This window comes from Pseudochaenichthys georgianus, chromosome 1 (genome assembly GCF_902827115.2).
Source record: "Pseudochaenichthys georgianus chromosome 1, fPseGeo1.2, whole genome shotgun sequence".
NCBI classification, from domain to species: domain Eukaryota; kingdom Metazoa; phylum Chordata; class Actinopteri; order Perciformes; family Channichthyidae; genus Pseudochaenichthys; species Pseudochaenichthys georgianus.
In genome coordinates this window covers 29988970-30009546 of record NC_047503.1, presented here as the reverse complement: position 1 = coordinate 30009546, position 20577 = coordinate 29988970, and the positions used below count along the sequence as shown (strand labels likewise).

The 20577-nt window shown below is 39.8% G+C and overlaps 1 protein-coding gene and 1 long non-coding RNA gene across 2 annotated transcripts; both read left to right on the top strand.

Annotated features, from left to right (window-relative positions):
* Positions 1–425: 425 nt before the first annotated feature.
* On the top strand, positions 426–7773 carry utp6 (UTP6 small subunit processome component). Its single transcript, XM_034082708.2, has 19 exons — positions 426–679; positions 911–995; positions 1099–1140; positions 1272–1364; positions 1509–1556; positions 1653–1716; positions 1805–1923; positions 2121–2198; positions 2294–2375; positions 2800–2881; positions 2981–3159; positions 3483–3562; positions 3666–3743; positions 4219–4398; positions 5581–5661; positions 6035–6144; positions 6317–6383; positions 6630–6702; positions 7247–7773. The coding sequence occupies exons 1-19, from the start codon at positions 588–590 to the stop codon at positions 7399–7401; spliced, it is 1788 nt and encodes a 595-aa protein (XP_033938599.1). The 5' UTR covers positions 426–587; the 3' UTR covers positions 7402–7773.
* A 6005-nt stretch (positions 7774–13778) lies between these two features.
* Positions 13779–20033, top strand: LOC117446513 (uncharacterized). Its single transcript, XR_004552149.1, has 2 exons — positions 13779–14109; positions 19751–20033. It is a non-coding gene; the product is annotated as an uncharacterized lncRNA (long non-coding RNA).
* Positions 20034–20577: the final 544 nt, after the last annotated feature.

Genomic DNA, 20577 nt, shown 5'->3' with positions numbered 1-20577 from the left:
ATAAATGCATACAGTTTACAACATGATACAAATACAAAAAAGGCAAAAATTAATAGTCATACACCTTTTTTTCTACGTTTCTGTAACTTATTAGTGTTAATTAATTGATCATATTATAAATATTTCAGTGCATTGTAAAGAGAAAAAGCCTATATTTAATTGTATCATATTAATACATAACAAACCTTATGTATTAATGAAAAAAAACATTATAAAAACAATACGGATAACATACCAAGACTAATTTTCTTAAATGAGCTAAAAAATAAATAAATAGCTATGTTATCCCCATTTTAATTTATTTAGCAGTTGTCTATTTAATTTTCTTTAATATCAAACTAATCACTTTGTTAGTAACATACAGAAACTGGCCAGAATTACATTTAGTCACAAAACTGCTCACACTGATCGTGTTTCCAGACGGAGCTATTTGCAGACAGAACCGGAAGCGATCGGCGGATCACAACTTCCACACATGTGTAGGAGAAAACCAGCCTCATTGCTGCAAGTCGTTGGGTATTCCGTTATAAAGTTGACATTACTAACTTTATTATCACCGAATAACCCGTAATAGCTGCGTGGACAAGATGGCGGAGATCGTTCAGCAGCGGATCGAGGAGAGGATCCCCGAGTTAGAGCAGCTGGAGAGAGTGGGGCTGTTCACCAAGAAAGAAGTCAAGTAAGACAACATCTGATTTACCGAGGGTTTCCAAATCTGTGTATTCAGCAGACAAACATCTCACATTTGGTGTGTTGGCAATTGACAGGAATAGGGATAGATAAAAGAGGAAAACTTGACAAAAACATATATTTTGTCACATTATTACTTTCTCGTTGCAAAGAATAAGCTCAAATTGGGATTGTCAGATTCCATCTTAAATAAACTTGTGTTTTCTTTATATTATTTCAGATCCATAATCAAAAGAGCCACAGCTCTTGAATACAAGCTGCATAGGTTGATTGTAAATAAAGAGGACTTCATTGCATACATCCAGGTAAGGTGCCCTAATCATCATCTATAAGGTTTTTCTTGATCACATTATTCAAGCTATGACTGATAGTGTTAAAAGTACTAACAACAATTTTGTTTATTTGCAGTATGAAATCAATGTGTTAGAGCTGGTCAAGAAGAGAAGAGTGGTAAGTGGCAAATGCTTTGTTTTATATTCATATTAACCTTTTGTGTATACTAGTGGTACACTTTAACATACATGCGAAACAATTGGAGTGAATGTCACATCACTTGACCGTCTCTAACTTTACTTTTGCAGCACATACATTACCAGTTCAAAAAAGAGGAGATCGAGTTCCCAATCATCCATAGAATAAATAGTGTCTTTAAAAGAGCAACAAATAAGTGGAAGGTAATGTATACATTAATATTACATTTTTGGTGTGTAATAATGAAATCAATGCATTCATCTATTACAAGAACGTATCAATATGCTTTGTCCTTTGACTGACAGTTTATTGTAAGCATAACTGAGTGAATAGTCTTCTCTCCACAGGGTGATGTGCAGCTGTGGCTGTCCCATGCCGCTTTCTGTAAGAAATGGGTATGTAATGATCTATTAATTTGATTTAAGTCCAACTCTGACCAAACACAGTGTCTCCTCATGGTAACAATGATCTTTAACTTGCTTTTTCTTCAGGCTACCAAAGGCCAGATCAGCAAAGTGTTCTCAGCCATGCTTGCTATACACCCGGACAAACCAGGTAAAGAAGATAATGCTTTTCAGACAGTTTGAACAAAGTGACTATGAACTGTATTTTAATAGTGACTTTGTGATTCTCCCTCTTTAAGCCTTGTGGATCATGGCAGCCAAGAGTGAGCTGGAGGACAGAAGTTCCTCAGAAAGTGCCAGACACTTGTTTCTGAGGGCTCTGCGCTTCCATCCAAACAACAAGAAAGTCTACCAGGAGGTACAATAAAATATATATACTTGTTTCGTCTTATATCCAACACTATCACTTCCACTGTAATGAAACCTGAGGAACTTACTTATCTAGTTTACTTCTACAAAGTTTAGTGAAAGGAGCCGTAGCTGTGGTTGAAAGAGGGATGATTGGGTATTTGTCAAATATTATTTTCTAATTGTATCCAACAACTTCTTTATTAGTACTTCCGTATGGAGCTGCTGCATTGTGAGAAACTGAGGAAGCAGAAGAACGACCTGGAGACAGCTAAGATGGACCTGGTGAGTGTTTCAAAATTCACCAAAAAATATAATAATACACACAGAAGCTCTTACTGTTTTCAATGCCTGAATACTCTGCTTCTCACTTCTTTCAGGGGGAATATGAGTTTTCTCCAGAGATTCTGAGTGGAAAACTGGCTGAGGTTGTGTATCGAGATGCTGCAGGGAAAATCAAAGGTAGGATTTTTCTAAAATAATCTCTGATTCTGTTCCAAAACAAAACCACCATAACATTGTACATTTCATATTTAATTTTCTTAAAACATTTAGTATATTTATATTTTGAGTAAGAAAGTTATGCATTAGACATAAGCTTTGTCAAAATATTTGTGTACGTCACTTGGCAAAGATTATACACATAATCCCTTGTATAACCACAATCTAATTTGTTCACACATTGTTTCCCCCAACATCACTCATTATGCTAACTGGCGGTGGCCACTAGCGTCACAGTGATGATACAGACTGGAAAGTAGTGTCAATCTATACATCCAACTTGCTGTAAAAAAGTTATTCTAAAAATGTCCAATCTCCGTTCATCAACAGAAATGGCCAGATTGAGACATCTAACCTTTGAACCACTGCTCTTTTTGTCCAACAGAAGCAGAGTTTGTCATCTCACTTCTGAACATAGCAGCTATCTTTGACTTCACCAAAGAACTCCAGGACTTCATCTTGCAAGAGTAAGGCAGCAGCTCACTCAGCCACACAGCATTCATGAACTCAAACAGGACTTCATCACTAAGCATGAATGTACCTGCTCCCCTCCTCTTGTATTGCAGCTTACAGGATAACTACACAGAAGACAGCTTGACGTGGGACTTCATGGCTAAGAGGGAGCTGGAAGCCCCGGGGGCTGGGGAGGAGCTGCACACCGCCAAGGGCCGCGCCTCGGATATCAACCGCAGAGAGGAGCGCTGCTGCCAGGTGTATGAGGAGGGGGTCAAGAGCCTCAACACCGGTAGGTCATACATCCACAGTGAGCAAGTAGACATAACTGGGATATTTTTTCAAAGGCAAATGTTGGATTGAGGTTTGGTTCATAGTTTTGATCAATGTATTACTTCAGGGGCCTGTGGGGTTTAACAAGTATAAAAATCGCCTATGGATATTTCAATTGAAGTTTTATTTAGAAAAGAAGAAAATCTTATCCAGGCAGCCTGAAAGTTTCAAACAACCTTAAACTGCCTTTCTGAAATCTATGCTGCATTAATGCCCTGCTTGCATATACCCTGCCAACTCAATGTGTCTATATAAGAAACCCTTGCTGTGCTCCGTGTCTAGAGCCCATGTGGACTTGCTATGTGGCCTTCTGCTGGGAGAGGCTGAAGAGGAAGACCAACGTCCAAGAGCTGAAGGAAAAGGTAAGTGCGTTTACACTGAAAGATGTCAGTGGATATAGTATTTGTATAGGTGGCTGTTCAAGGGGTAAATCCTGATGGGCATCTATGTATTTGTGTGTAACAGAGGAATGAGAGGCAGCTGGGAGTGCTGCAGCGTGCGCACGACTCCTCACTGCTGAAGGAGGAGTTTTACACCACCTGGGTAAGATAATGACTTAATTAAATCTGTTAATGGATTTACAGTCTCCCTTCAGTCTGATCAAATGTCTGTTGACAAAAAGCATTAGTGTAACTTGATTGGCGTTGTGAGAACAGTGCTATTTAAGCATATGGGGAGGCCAATAATTGTTTTGATTGATGGTCGGTTTCAGTCCATTTCCAAATGCACTTCATAAACATGTCGTGAACATGTCAAAGTACAAAGGGTTCAGGTGTGCCTTGCAAGAGGACCAGAACAGGGTAAATAGGGAATGTGATGTTGGCCTTTCGGTTAAAGCCAAGGTTGTTTGTATAAGTGAAAAATAACTTGTATCCACTCCAAATTACTGGTTCATTGGTATTCATTCATTAATGACTGTATTAAGTATTTATTTACCTTTTTAGATGCAAAGCTTAAATAAAAAAAGAGGAGACGGAGATCTAATTGTGATTTACATTTCTTTTATCTCAATATAAAGTTGAAGATCCTGCTCTCATCTGGAGATGATGAGGGAGCGGCCAGCATTGCCATGGCTGCCACGCAGCGCTACAGCAAATCAGTGTCAGTGTGGAGCCTGAGTCTGCGGACGCTCATGCAACTGGGGAGTGGAGACGTGGGCAGGCTATTCCAGGAGGCTCTCACACACATCAATCCCAAGGTGCACATAACACACACACTTTTACTCTACATAATTGTTCCTCTATTACATCCAGTTTAGCCATGTTGTTTGCTTACATTAAGCACATTCACCACATCAGTTCCTACTGCACTATAATAATTGCTCTCAACACACACACACACACACACACACACACACACACACACACACACACACACACACACACACACACACACACACACACACACACACACACACACACACACACACACACACACACACACACACACACACACACACACACACACACACACACACACACACACACACACACACCTGTATAAGTGGGTCATCTCCTTGGCCCAATTAGGATCTATTTTAATATGTCAAAGTTATTAAATAGGCTTCAGCTGCCTCCTTCGTATATGTGAGGATAGCTGACGGTGTGTGAAAACTACTAAAATTAGAGGGAAAACAGGCAGGATAACGATTTAACCCTACACACGAAACGATAGATTTTTTAGAATTGTAAGCTTTGGTGGGATCGTGAACTAATCATTAAAAAATCCCCTGCAGCATATCAGATATTTGGGCCTAATTATAATTTTTCGCTTGTTCATTAAAATAAACACTATTTGCCTTGTTTTTGTGTTACACTGACACCATAAATGTCTAATGCTGTATGTCTATGAATATACATGCTTCGTCTCAGCCTTTACAGAAATAAGCAGAATAGCTGGTTATTGTTGTGGTGGCTGTTTCACAAGACTAGCAGTGTGAGGAGGATTACTACACTCATTAGGCCTTTTCCCTCAAGAGAAAAACTCTCCTTAAGTGGGGGGAAATGGTGTAAACCCTCAGAGAATGTCAAACAATTAAATGTTTCCATGTTTAACAGCAAAGAAGGCGAGCTTAGTAAAAAAATATGACGTAAAGGCATGTTGACATGTTGGGGGAACCAGCTGAGAACAAAGAGGGGATTTGTAACTCAGATGCTACACTAGGTTACTGACTAGTTTTCTCTCCATATAATTGGAAGAACCCGTTCTTAAGTCTTGAAGCCTTAGTTTGATCTAAGCTTGGCAAGTTTAGGTATATTTGCTAAATTTAGGATAGGATGGAGATATCATAACTACTGCTCAATGCTACAGAAAGCAACACTGACAGTGTGCTGATTGGAAACCAACTGATGGCTAAATCCTTTCCGTTTTGTCTCGACAGGAGAGTCTTCCTCTCTGGCAGCTGCAGGTCCAGTGGAGTGTGGCCAACCAGAGTCCTGAGGAGACAGAAGCTGTCTTTAAGGTAGTCCATATTAACACACCTGATTCTCTTTGAAACTAACTGCTGCTGCTCCTCAGCATTAGCAGGTATGTATCTTTTCCGTGATAACTAACAGGTTGTAAACTTTTAGCACAGATTTACGGGTATTTGTTTGCCCTGTAACAACGCTTTTGGCTTTGGTGGAAAAGCAGGCAGTCATTATTTTGGTTAGTTATAGAATATGTTGTACACAGATATACTGAGGTCAGAAAAAGCAGGTTCTTTTCTGGATAATACCGGCAGGTGAATACTTAAAAGATTAAATGGAATCGATGAAAAGCCCCTTACATCTGCAGTGTTTTGGCCTCCGAAATGAGGATGCCTTGCAGACAGTTTGTTCTGTGTTTGTTCCCAGAGAGGACAGCTGTCTGCAGTACCGGCTGTTTCCATGGAGATGAAAGAGAGCTACCTAGATTGGTCATTCTCCACCGGAGGCTACAAGAAAGCAAGGAAGGCGTTTACAAGGTAAAAACATTTCACTTTGTCTGCTGCCGTTTAATTTAAATGATGAATAACATGAAAGGGAATTTAATCAGTCCTAAAACACTGGTGTGAATACAAAATAAAGTCTGGAGAAGTGTTTCCTGTAACAAAGCTGTACATTTTAAATTAAGAAATCTTTTATTTTCTTCTGTAGCTTACAGGAAAATCGTCCCCTGTCCAAGGCCTTTTTCACCACAATGATTAATATTGAGAAGGAACAAGTGAGTATAGAAACTACTTTTTGTAACGTGTAAAATCTCCTGCATAACCTGCACCTCAATCTTTAGGTCTGAGGTGGAGAACAGATCATGTGACAATAAGCGGAAGTTCGATTTACTAATTGTTACAGATGTTGCCGAAGACTTTGAACAAAAACCAAGAAATTGTGGGGACAGTTATTTGGTGAACTTGATATAATTTGTACTACCAATAAAGTCCTGAGCTGTAAATGTTGTTTGTTCTTCCAGGACACTCCAAAGATGAACTTTCTGAGAGACTACTTTGAGAGGGCCCTGCAGGAGTTTGGTACCTCAGATGATGGTGAGCAGAGTTTAAATTCCTCAAAGTAACTAGAGACAAACGGAAGAGTAATGTTTGTTTAAAATATTTATTCACAAAATCCTTGTAATCAAGTATAGAGGACTAAAATATAACAAGACGTGTGTCAATGCCAAATATAGTATTAGTTATATGACCAGATAGAGTGGAGGAAATAAGTATTTGATCCTTTATATTATGTCAATTTCTGGATTTTCTTTTTGATATTCTTACCCTCACTGTTAAAATAAATCTACCATTAAAATGATGGACTGTTCATTTCTTTGTAAGTGGGCAAACTTACAAAATCTGCAAGGGATCAAATGCTTATTTCCTCCACTGTAGCTGGTATCTGTTCACAAAATACATTTAAAATAAAATCTTAGACTTGAAAATGTATCTGTGGCTGGATCCCAAACAAACTTTTAATCTGGTTTCAAGGCCAAAGGAAACCTTTTTAATTGGGATAAATGAAAAAATCAGATTGTTTTATTTTCCTGGCACTATCTTTCCTTAACAATATTTTGTTGTTTTTATTTCTCTGAAGATCTGTGGCTGCAGTACATCCAGGAGGAAATGGGAACCTTTGGTCAGCCAGAGAACAGTGGCAAGATCCACTGGAGAGCCATGAAGTTCCTGGAGGGGGAGAGCGTGGAGAGGTTCACCTGCAGGTTTACTCTGATGCAGACTGGACACTTATGAGTCACCTAAAAAGGTCCAAGTAGTGTCGTAAGTTCCCATAGCAACAGCCAGTGTTCAACAATTGTGTAGAAGTTTATCAGCAGGGTCGTGGTTGGTGCTATGACCATCTATGAGTGATTTCATTGCCTTCAGGCCTGTTGAATATTCTTCAATTGTTCCAGCATTGTTGGGTCAAATGTTCTTGCAGTTGTATTTTGCAGCTGTAATTTAAAACTTTCCATTTACGACAGTTTGTTACCACATTTGATACCATACTGATGTTGGTAGCATGTAATATGGTAAGGATGTCCAGTTTTATAGAGTTCCACATTTATTTGAAATGTTGTGAAGCCAACTTTGATGCTGTTATGATATTAAAACAGTCTTTCAATATGTCCTGGTCCCTCAGACATTACACATGTACACAGATAAACACACTTTCTCTAAACTATGGATTCACACAGCAGTAGTTTTTAATGACCTACCACCATAGTTATCTTGGCAGGAATAGTTGGTTAAGTTACTATGACAAAACATCCTTTATCTTCTTAAATTCACAAATGTAACCAGTAGGTGCAGTCGGTACCAAGAATACATTTCAAACTCCAACCCGAAAAAACAAATGCAAGCAGTAGCACTTTGAGATATTCATCACTTCTATACAATAATTCAATGGCCAGCTACAAGAACTGTCCATAGATATATATTTATAACTACTTTTTAAGGACACTTCAAATTGTCGCATATCCCTGCAGAGGCACCCTCAGTAATGTTTAAGCTAGGAGGTATAACATGACAAATGTAGGATTTAGAGTCTAATAGTGTAGATAATACACCTATAAAATTGTATCGCAAAGGGATTTTAGGATGCAATTTCTTTCTTTCATCTCAGACAAATGAAATATCTTTACAGGCTTGGTAAAAGTTATCACAAAACGTACTCAAAAATAATAGTCTAACTATTGAAATATGTTTATAGTAGAACTATGATGACAGTTAAGTAAAATATCAATAAACAATTTAGTTTAAATTCAACACTATTAAAGAACCTCTGCACTCTAGTTCCTCCTGTTATCTCGGTCAGTCCTTGAGAATATTAGTGCAAACTTAACAAATAATATCGTTACAGTTAAAACAATGTGCTTTAAGGCAGAAGTTATGGCTAATTATTATTTTCATTAATGTTCCCTTTTGAAAAGTTGTGAATCACGATGTTGAGGCATTTCCTAAACACATACAGATGTATTCTCTATTTAATTGGATTATGAATAACTTTTTGAGGTGTTTTTTCCCATCATGGGACACTATCTGAATAAAGACAGTGTGCCCATGTAGATGTACCCAATGTGTACACATCCCTCATTAAATGTCTGGTCAATGTTCTCAACCACACTGAACCCGAATGCCTGAATCTGGTCAGTCCACCCCTTCACACATCATCAGAGCTTCTTGAAAAAGACGTAAGTAAAGAGTACCAATACGCCTGTGGACAGAAGTCCAATCACACACTGGTGGATGGTGATGATGTCCTCCAGGGCGTGGATGCGCTCCTCCATGGCGTTGGTGTGAATGTAGTCATAAATGGAGGCCCCGATGCTCCAAATCCCCCATACAGCATCTACCAACGCTTTCATGGTGGGAGAAACCATCGTGAGGGGCGCCCGCATCCGCCACCTGTCGGCACCACTGCACTGCATGGAGAGTGAGGAGAGAGCACTGTGTGGGCACACTAATATCCACCAAAATGCACATCAAACAAACAGACCATGTGATCCTGAGTGACTCCATCCGAGAAGATTATAAAAAATAGTAAAAAAAAGAGACCGTGTGAAGAGTTAAACTTCTGATCAACAAGCCATCTTTACACCAATGCACTCTTTTTCTAAGATGCGTTAAAGAAACATTTGTTGAAGTATTCAACTTTTAATCAAGGTGAGTGTTTCTCTTTGATGCTTTTTAAAGTTCTACTTCACTAAATTGCAGAGGCACATATTGCACTTTTTATTCCACTTATATATATCTGCACATGTGAATTTAATTTAAAAAGTGTATTCTGGGTATAAAATAAGAGAGAGATAAGATAGTACTTTATTTATCCCAATTTGGGACATGTTTGTGTTGCAGGAGCATAAAGACATGGCATTGTGAAATACAAATTAAAAGACTAGAAATAAACAAGAAAGTAGAAAATATACTTATATATATTGTTGGTATTGTTCATGAAGCATTATCCAAGTTAGATCCTAGGAAACCGGCTGGCCCGGACAACGTAGAACCTTTCTTTTTAAAGATAGCTGCAGATTTTATTGCTCCACCTCTTACTTCTTTTTTTAACCTCTCCCTCAGCACAAATACAACTCCAAAAGTATGGAAGTCTGCTTATGTCTTGCCTTTACTGAAAGGAGGGGAGGCAACTATTTTAAATAACTATAGGCCAATCTCTAAATTGTCAGTTCTGGCTAAGGTGCTCGAACGCTTAGTGAGTGAACAGGTAAAGGAGTTTTTATGTAACAATGACATCCTGTCTAAACATCAGTCAGGCTTCAGAAAGAAACACAGCACCATCACTGCGACAATGAAAGTGGTAAATGACATTACTACTATTTTAGATAATAAGCAGAGTTGTGCAGCTCTGTTTATTGACCTTTCCAAAGCGTTTGACACCGTTGATCATCGCATCTTAAAGCAGAGGCTACTCAGTATAGGCATATCCAGCCTTGCAGTGGGGTGGTTTGTAAACTACCTCTCTGAAAGGTCCCAATGTGTTCATTTTGATGGACTGTCTTCTGAATGGTTAAACATTTCTAATGGTGTACCAAAAGGTTCTGTTTTAGGACCACTTTTATTCTCCATATATATTAACAGTGTAGGTGATAATGTGGATGAAGCTACTTTACATTTTTATGCGGATGATACTGTAATGTATTGTGCAGGTCCCTCCATTAAAGAGGCTGTTGTTAAATTACAAGCTGTTTAACACTATTCAGACTCAGCTCTCTGAACTAAAGCTTCTTTTAAATGTTGAGAAAACCAAGGTAATGCTCTTTTCAAAAGCTAAAAAGACTCCAGAGCCTGTTTTAGATATTGTAACTACGCAAGGAACAAAACTTGAAGTTGTTGCCTGTTACAAATACCTTGGTATCTGGCTTGATGATTGTCTCTCTTCTAAACTTCATGTCAATAACCTGCTAAAAAAACTGAGGGTTAGGCTAGGTTTCTTTTTCAGAAACAAGTCCTGTTTCTCGCTTGAGGCCAGGAAAAGGCTAGTCACTGTGACCTTTTTACCTGTGCTGGACTATGGTGATCTGGTCTATATGAATGCACCTGCCAATTACCTGAGCAAATTGGATGCTGCATCACAGTGCTCTGAGATTTGTCACAAATTGTAAAGCGCTTACACATCACTGTACACTGTATACCAAGGCAGGTTTACCATCTCTCTCTGTACGGAGGCTCAGTCACTGGTACACTTTTATCTATAAAGCTTTGTTGGGTAAACTCCCGTATTATATCTGCTCGCTGATCACACAGAGAGTTGCAAGCAGCTATTGTCTGAGGTCACATGATGTGGTCTTGTTAGATGTGCCAAGAGCAAGGACTGTCTTCGGTAAGACAGCTTTTATGTGCGCAGCTCCACTTGCTTGGAACAATCTTCAGCAATAATTGAAACTGAGCAATCTCATTCCTCTGCATGTTTTTAAAGCTAGGGTAAATGAAATGCTTGCCGATACAATGGGCACTTGTAAATGTCTATAACTATGTATCCTGTAAATATAATGTATATTGTTTTATGTTTCATGTGGAACCTATATGCTGCAGGTCTCCCTTGAAAAAGAGATCTATGATCTCAATGGGACCAATCTGGTTAAATAAAGGTTTGAAATGAAATGAAATGAATACATGTTGAATTAACAAGATATAAAGCAAGTTATTATATTCACATAAGTATGTGAGAGATGGCATATTAAACTGAATATATGTATGTACAATGTACAGTGATTTTAAGAGAAAGAGAAACTATACATTAGAACTTTCCCAGGCTATAAAGTAAATATACTTCAAGTTGTTGCACTAATATTCAATAAGTATAGATTTAACACTGAAAGCGGGAATTCTCTATAATTTCAGTGCGTTATGTTGACAGTAAAACAAACCAGATTGATTGCTTGTAATGTGTGGTCTTTATCTGCTTTAGCAACAGAGGCACAACTTTCAGTGTCTTTCTGCCTTAAACACAAAGGGGTCTTTACATACGTCTCCCTCTATCTCTGCACCAGTAAACTGACTATTGGTCCAGTACTAAACTAGTTTCACGTGATCTGACATGAGATTAGAACATATAACAAGACGAGGATTGGGAATAGCCTGTATGCGATGTCATTCATTTACAGAGAGAGACCATAGACTGGGACTCACCGCCGGGTGTCAGATGCTAATGTGATGGTGAAGACGATGAAGAACATCCGCCCTGCTGCTGCCGGAGTGATGACACGATGCGATGTTTAGGAGAAGCCGGGTGTGTTCCTGTCAGGTCGCCTCCAGAGTCGGACATTGCTGTTTGACGTCGAATCAAACACTTCGCTTCCGGTCAAACCTTTTAAAATACGATTAATCTATTTCCCAAGCAGTTACACGATATATTAGTGACAAAATGTGCCCAAATGCATATAAAAAGAACACGAAAAAAGGAGTGTGACGGAAAAAAAAGGTTACATTTGCAACTCGGGTAAATAATTCAGGACAAAAGTTGCAGGTCTTTCTTTTATTTTGGGAGGACAACAGCCAATTTCCGGTATTATTGTGGGCTTGTCTAAATAAAGCAGCTGACTCAAACCATTAACCATATGATAGCGTAGGGTAGGGGTAACCAACTAAAAGTGAAGCATGACATCGAGAAACAAAATTATATTGTAATAGAATGCAACATGTAAAAGTATGATAGCAAATAAAAAATACTAAAAACAATGATAGAAAATGCTACTACAAATCAGAGATACATTGTGTACTTTTACTCTACTATATTTATTTAATATATTTGGTTACTTGCAGATTTGGATTAATGATGTGAAATATAAAAACACTTAACGAAGACTTTAGTCACAGCTTGAGTACATTTACAACCCTGCAGTATATAACGTCTTTAAAACTAGCTGCCCCTTTACCAGCACTGACAAACACATTATTTCATCAATAATTATAATCAAAACATAATATAATATAAATGGGCCAATCTGCATAATGAGTACATTGAGATGCCACTATTGTAGGCTACTTTAACTTGAGTAACATTTTTGAATGAAGGACTTTCCCTTGTTCTAGACTCTGCACTTCTACTTTTATTTAAGTAGCCTACAAGACCTGAGTACTACTACTTTATTTAAGTACATGATCTGATTACTTCTACTTTTATTTAAGTACAATATCTGACTTACTTTTCACACTTCTGAAGCAATGTAAAACGGACTAATGTGAACAAATATTATAGCAAAATTACAATAATGTTTTTATAGAAAACAAGTCCATTCATAACATAAGCAGGATATAATTGTTCCTGTCTTATACGTGTGATGAACTCACCGAGTGTTCAAAAATGATTCAACTGTCACGCTGTTTTACGTGACAACACTCACGTGAATAAAATGGTGAGTGTCACATGCATGTAATGAAGTGTCATGGCGCTTTCCTACCGGCAGGGGTCGCAGCCCACTAACATGTTGTCGATTCAGGGAGGTAACGTGAGAGGTGTGATGAACCTGGGATGTTTAAAGCCTCCTGAAGCATAGATAAAAGAGGGGAACACCTCGAGAGAGGCGCAGAGGAGCCGTCGGAGACGCAGCTTAGCGCGGCAGAGACCTGCATGAGGACGGGCGAGCCAACACACCGCAGGAATGTGTGCCGTTACAGCCAAACACACATGCTTGGACAATACTCAGTGTATTGCTCTTGGCTGTTCTAAAAGTCCTCTTGCAAAATAATTGGAAATTCGGGGCCACATTGCTGCTCCCCGACGGGAACCTATAACTGGAGAGGAGCCAGTGACGCGCTGAAAATAACCAGGTTACCACTTTTCACCAGTCCATTTTGGGGAGGGCCCAACACGAGGGCGCAGCACCATATATCAGCTCCTTCCAGCTGTTTGGGAATATCCTGCTCATAAAAGCCAGGCTGCAGCATGGCAGTAGCAACAGCAGGGTTCTTTCTCTCTCCGCGGCTGTCTCTTCCCAGTATGGATATTGGGTGCCTTGAGCCTTGCTTGCGCACCGGGGATCTCTCGGGGGGGAATCGAAGAAGATTTTTTTTTTTTATTAAGAGGGGGGGAGTGAGGGGTAGACTGGTACAGGCGCGACACTGTTGCATGTTTTTCACCCCTGACAGAGAGGAAAATATAGGCCGGGGGGGGGGGGGGGGGGACTGTCCGACTGCTTCTGAAAGACAATTTGTTCCCCCCCCCCACGCCTCAAAAGGATAATCTTGCTCAATCTGGGATGCATGCAACACCCAGTGATCAGATATTGCTGGGGTGGTGCTGGAGCTGGCGGTGGATGGACGGTGAAGTTAAACTTCTATTGCAGACGCGATCTCCTTCAATCAGCCAGACAACCAACCAGACAGGCGGCGCTTTTTACGCAAAGTCCCCATATGGCTGCGGGATGCTGACACCTGCACGGATCGCAGGTAACAACAACCGGACAGCATCGCCTGCTCCTGGAGACACTGACATATCCATTGGTATGTATCGGCACGGGAACGATGCTTAATGACCCTACTATTATAACACCCGCATTCCTTTATTACCTCGTCTGGAAGTCAAATGTGGTGGTAGGATATTTAAGACATTTCCAGAATCCATAGATAAACCTTTGTAGTTTCCTCTACGCCGAGTCCCCAGTGATGGGACTGATGATGACCATGACGATGATGATGATGATGATGATGATGATGGTGTGAGTTAGATGCTGGGTCTTTGCGGGCAAGGTGAGTCCTCACTTCGTTCAACTGGCCTACAAAGTCCCAGTTTCTGGCTCATGTAACCACCAAGTTATTGAAAATGCACTTCTGCTTCGTATTAAGAAAATAAATAGGGAACAGATGGGAAGTCTTACGGATAATATAAAATGGTTTTTTTTTTAAAGCACACGCACATCTCGGCAGATAAAGTCTCACCAAAAACGCTCGATAAGGTCAGTAAACACCATTTAATAACTGCTCTATAATATTTTGTCGGGAATGATATGGCGATACTATCAAAGAACAAAAGGTACAATAGGTCATCATGAAGCCACTAATACATGGGCAACCATAAGACCCATTAAAGAGAGCTTAGTATACGAAAATATCTCTTAATGTCTTAAATATATGAAAAAAGCTTCAGGCAGTTAACTAATCAAAGAATACAGGAGCAAAGAGCATTGCATTTGCAAACAGCTGCAGATACTTAACCAAATGAAATGTAGCCTACATGAAATATTTACTTTTTAATAGCTCAGAGTCAAATGGTGAATGACAATGCTTACTAATCGGCGTAACCTTTAATAAGTAGAAGTTGAACTGTCCAGCCTTGTGCAAGAAGCATGCTTCTTCAAAGTCACAAAAACCAGAGGGTGTTTCTATTTGATGCTTACAATGAACAACTTTCACATGACACTTATCTAGAAAGAAAAAAAACGGCCCTGCATTTCTCAGCTGACCTTGTTCTGCTGCACCGTTTCTGAATTGTTTTCCTTTTTCATATTTTTTCAGGCTTTATTCTTCAGCCCAGACATACATTGAATAGAAATGAGATTAGAAAGAAACCCAAAAAATACAATCAGTTATTGAATTAATCCATCTTCAAAGAGCGCCAAATACAAAACAAATTGGTTACGTTACAGGCAAATTACCCCATTTGAATTTAGTTTAATATAAAGTTTAACCATTTATATTGAAGCTTACAGCTCAAACTTTACACAGACCGCTTGAAATTGATAAAAACACAACTCCATTATGTAGAACAAATGTGTCAAGTGGGGAAGAATTTGTTTTGGAGGCCTGTTTCTATATCTGTCCTGACTCTAGCATGCCACACATACCTCACTAATGAATTTAGCATCCTGACACTAGATGCTTTATGTAATTAATAGAGCAGAGGGCCAGGGTGGCATCTCCATGCTGCAAGTGACACATAGGTAAGACATTCGCTGAAGCATGAGGTTTTTATTTTAAAACAGGAGACCTCCGTGATTATTACTACGCACCTTAAACAGTCCTGTAAATGAAACAGACTCCCTTGGCCTCACGGTAGGTGGGAAGTGGTTACATTAATCTTTCCGTCAGTTGTATTTATTAAAACATTAAAGCCTGATCATAAGTTATTTTGAGGCTGTGTATAACTGATCAGTGGCAGCGTGTTCGTTTTTACAGACCTGCTACCTTTTGTTACTTCTGTAAGAACACTTTGTCGTAACCCCTTAAGTTTTAATTACCAATTTAATTATTATGATTGTATAGGCAATATCACACTGCTATCTAACATTACATGTAGAGCATTTTTTAAACATGAAAAACATATCCTATATCATAAATGTACTTAAATCAAAAATAGAGAATAGATGAAAAATATTTTCACCACAGATCGAGATCATCACTGATTCCCTCAAACGTAGCCCACTACTATGACACATCACAGAAAGCAGATAAAGGCACTCCAGCCAAAAGTTCTCCATATATGCTGCAGGAGAGTACAAGCCAGTGTGAGTATGAGAGCTGAGGGCCTAGTAGGGAGGCTTGGAGGAATGAGCCTGGTTTGAATAAGCGTGGCTACGGGGAGCTCTGGGATAGTCACCAAGTGTGCTGATTATAGTTGTGATATTAAACAGTGCTGGCTGCTACTGCCTGCCAAGCCTCTCTCAGTGGCATTTCATGTTGTTTAAAAGGCCCAATTGGACTCATCTCCCCACTTGCTGCACAGTTGCTTACATTTCTTCCCCCCACCATGGCTGTCTCATATTCTCTCCTCATGCAATTTATAAGCACTAAGCAGAGTTGTGGACTTACTTTAAATAGATTTTACCTACATGTTCCTCCAGGTCGTTTTCTGCTCTGGGTTCACTTAGTTCTCCATTACTACATGTGTTATTGTGAGCATCATATAGACAACTCTGCTAAGGTAAAAGCTTCTCATTGTGTTTACCTTCTCTGCTAAAGCTCAACTTCTAATGAACACATGGCGAGCTCCTTCTCGGAAATTCTGCTCTGAACTCATTCAACCCCCTTTACAAACGTCACTGCAAATCCCAATAAAACTCTGCTATTATAAATATACAATTCATAAATACTGGGAGGCGTGCTGGCTTTTTATGAAATATATGACCTGGACCCCCTTAAAAAGGTCAAACTTCAGACATTGCGGTCACTCCTGGTTGTTTAATTTCTTCAGCCACGATTGAACAGATACCAAAGTTATGCACCAAATCGCTCTCGAGGAGCCAGCGAATGTTGTAGTTTGATCTCAAAAGTCTGGAATGAGACATAGAACGATTATGCTAGAAAGGGAGGGAGGGAGAGAGAAAAAGGCAGCAAGAAAAGTGAGGGACTTTTAAGGGCAGCTGTGTTTTATTAACCCAGTCATAATGCCCCTAAAAATCCTTATTGCTCTTGCAATGGTCAACAAATCTCCTGTCGCAACATGTAGAGGATCTGTGAACGGCGTCTGGGGACTGACATTAACAACCTGTCGCGCTGCAAAACCAGGGCACTCGTCAAATAAACTGCATGTATTGGTTGCATTGACTACTTTTAGAGCGGTAACCTTAGTTAGACAAACCATGAATTGCAGAACACGTGTATGGAAAAGACGCATTCTCCAAGGATTTACTGAAAACGAACAGTACCAACAGTAACTTTCGTAAAATGTGATATGCTGATGCCTATAAGCACAATGATGAAAATGTTGTTGAGTGTATCTGGAACTGCACTGGCTGAATGTATGTACTAACAATTCCAATGTTTCCCTTTGGCAGACTTATGAATTACGCTGTCATTGTATTTCTGCACAAGTCTTCCTAGTTTAATATTCAGTCAGGGGAGTCAACCCTCCTTATCCTTTTGTATTTTGACATTGCAATCATTGCCAAGGGACAAACTGAAAGAGAGACAGAAAGGAAGATAGACAGCTAGTCTGACAAATAAGACAAGCGGCAAAGGCAGACTATCACAACTCAGAGAGCACACAGTACAGGCTGGTAGAAATACTGGCAGGCAGATGGGTGCATACAGACAGGTAAACCATGAGAAATCTTGACAAGACTGCAGGAACGCAGAGAGTTCTAGAAAATGGCATCCAGGCAGACACAGGAAAGGGCATGCAGGCAAACACACAGATAGAGAGAGAGACATTGAGGCAAGCAGGCCGTGGAGGACTGGGATCCAGGCCTGGGTGTGGTGGGCTGTGTTGGCTGGAGAGAGGGTGGTGTGGAGTGGAGCTCTCGATATTGGTGAGTGAGTCATCGGAGGGAGGATATTCTGTTGAGTTCGGACGGCCACTGCTGAAGAAAGAATCCTCTTCACGTCGAGGGAAAGAGAGGAAGAGACAGACGGACGGGGAGTGAGGGAAAGTGCGGACGATGACTCAGGGCCATGAACCACATGGTGATGGAGGAGGGAGGGAGGAATTACTCATCAGAGCATGTGGAATCTCATACGGCTATCACAGGACTGACGGTGTGCTTCCCTCATGGCGGCTGCTCAGCCGCCACCCAGTCGCCATTACTCCCTGAGGCACAAGCTCAACACCAGCCTGGCTTTTTGAACAAGGCGAGCTTGGAGTAAAATTCACACGGGAGGCCGTATACCCTCAGGGCGTCATGAAGCACAAACTGACAGTAAATGACTTTTTAGCCTTTTATCTAAGCTGAATTCACTCAAGTAGGGCTGAGTCACATGACTTCCCCCCCCCCCCCCCCGAATGCCTTTTTCGCAGTCTCCGTGTGACTAGCGAGTGCATGTTGAAAATACTGCATAATTATCTGAAATGTTATTTGAATTTCATCAGAAGCTATAAGAGCCGTCCTGATAAGCAATTGTCATTCTTGGTGTAAGAGAATATTTAAAATGATAGGCCAAGTTGAGTAGCAGCTTTAAAGATGATGCCAGCCTAGCTCAGGTTTTTTATCAAAAGGTTGAGCATTATAAAGTGTAAATATTGAGGCATTTTGAAACAGGAGTTGTGCCTCAGAACCTGTCTGCTTTTATTTGTGGTTTTAAATTACAGCAAGTCAGTGCAGGTCTCTCTGGTCTTTCTCCAAATTAGACAATACTGTCAAATGATGTAATCAAAGGAACTCTTCAAAAGGACTGTAAATTGCGCTATGAATATGCATCTTCTCTAGATAAAGAACAGAGGGTGGCATTTTAAAGTCCAGTAGCTATTTTTCTTCTTTGTAGCTCGGCTTATAAAACAGCTCTTTCATTGCTGCGTAAATCCATCCTTACAGTGATAAATGTGCCACTTCAGAGTGCTTGTATTGAGTGATGACAGGACGGAGAATATAAAAGTGAAAAAGCCACAGGAACGCCGTGCACCACGACTTCTCTTTATCTGCTGAACCTGCAGATGTCCTTGGTTGTGAGTGGTGGAGAATTAAGCATTAACACATAGCTCCGTGGTGGAGGGGGAAATATGTGTAACTGTAAACATGTGCACTCAACTCTACTTTATGTGTGTCCTGTACACCTGCCACAAAGATCTTTTACTCTAACTCTTGATTAGGCCTGCACTAAAAACTAACTTTGTAGGACAATATAATAACTCCAAATTCCAAGAATATTTCAAAATATAATATCCTAAATAAATAAACAATGAAAAACCACACAACCAAAACAATAAATAAAAAGGCTCCGTTATCAAAAATGTGCAATGTCTTTGGAATGCCTACGTTTTATAATGGTAGGGAAAACCTGCCAATATGAGGTCAGAAAAAGGGTCAATGCCTTTGTTTATATTTATTAAAATAAGTCAATAACTTAATTGTTTTGACAGGTTTAATTCAAATGTTTCATATTCAGCATAAGAAGTTGGTGATGAGTACACCATGGCGGCATGACTCAACAGGCAGAAGGGACACGCCTATAAGAGTAGTGTAGGCCCCCTCTGCTTCCCAGAGTCCCAGATCTCTGTCTAACACAGGCTGCATTAGGGTGTGGGCTGACAGAGCTCCAACACCAAAAGAACCACTCAACTCCAGAGCAAACACTGCAGACAAAAGCTAGAGGGCAGGGAGAACTGGAGCGGACCTTCCCTGTGTCAATCCCTCCAACAACGGTCTGACTGGATATGGAATATGGACCAGAAACTTGCCGTTTTAAAATGAGCTGTGATGATTTTTTATTTCAGAGGGGACCCGTTCAAAGCCAAACCGACACATCAAAGATGATTGATTGTTTACTGTAATAAAATGTTTACAAGAGCAGAACGTTGTCAGATATAAAGCCTCTTCATTTTGTCACGTTAGAAGTGCCCCATTTTGCGGCATTTCATTTAAAAATGTAAATACCATAAATTGACTTCAACTAAGTTAACATAATCTGATATTTTCACTTGTTTAAAACTGAATGAATCCCTCTTAACTACTTCATGTTTGCTTTTACAAAAAATAAAGTCATTCATATCTACGAAAGTTTTGCAGTCAGTTGTTACATTTCTTTGACCAACCGTAATATTATTTGTGGACGTTATGCTACATCTTCTGATGCTACTGTGACTTGTTTAAATAGTTGATTCATTGTGATAGGATGTTTCTAAGCAACAGATGTATACATCACTCAGTCTTAACTTTGTAAGATATTACTAAATATGTTATGCAGCAACCACATGTACCTTGCTTGAAACAGCTAATGGTTACAGGAAGAAACGTAACATGATATGATAACAGCATCAATAAATAAACTGTGGAGGAAAGAGAGTCGATCCTTTTGAAAAACTGTATACTAGTATGCTACAATTGTGAGCAAACATATCAATATGCCTGTTCTCCGCACTGCAGTAAGTTTAGCCTGTAGGTGGACTAGAAGGTCACAACACACACTGACATGTCTCCCAGGCTTCAGCTGTCTTGTAGGTGTAGAAGGCGTGACTGTCTCTCACACATGTATGGAAACAAGATAAATTGACTCAGGGGTCAGCACTGTGTACACACACATGTATACTCACTCACACAGCTC

Bases quoted from the DNA above. Each gene is read 5' to 3' on its own strand.
- utp6 (XM_034082708.2), top strand. From the start codon at position 588: ATGGCGGAGATCGTTCAGCAGCGGATCGAGGAGAGGATCCCCGAGTTA. The intron at 1,141-1,271 runs GTAAGTGGCAAA...TTACTTTTGCAG, and splicing joins TGGTCAAGAAGAGAAGAGTG to CACATACATTACCAGTTCAA. The intron at 2,199-2,293 runs GTGAGTGTTTCA...CACTTCTTTCAG, and splicing joins AGACAGCTAAGATGGACCTG to GGGGAATATGAGTTTTCTCC.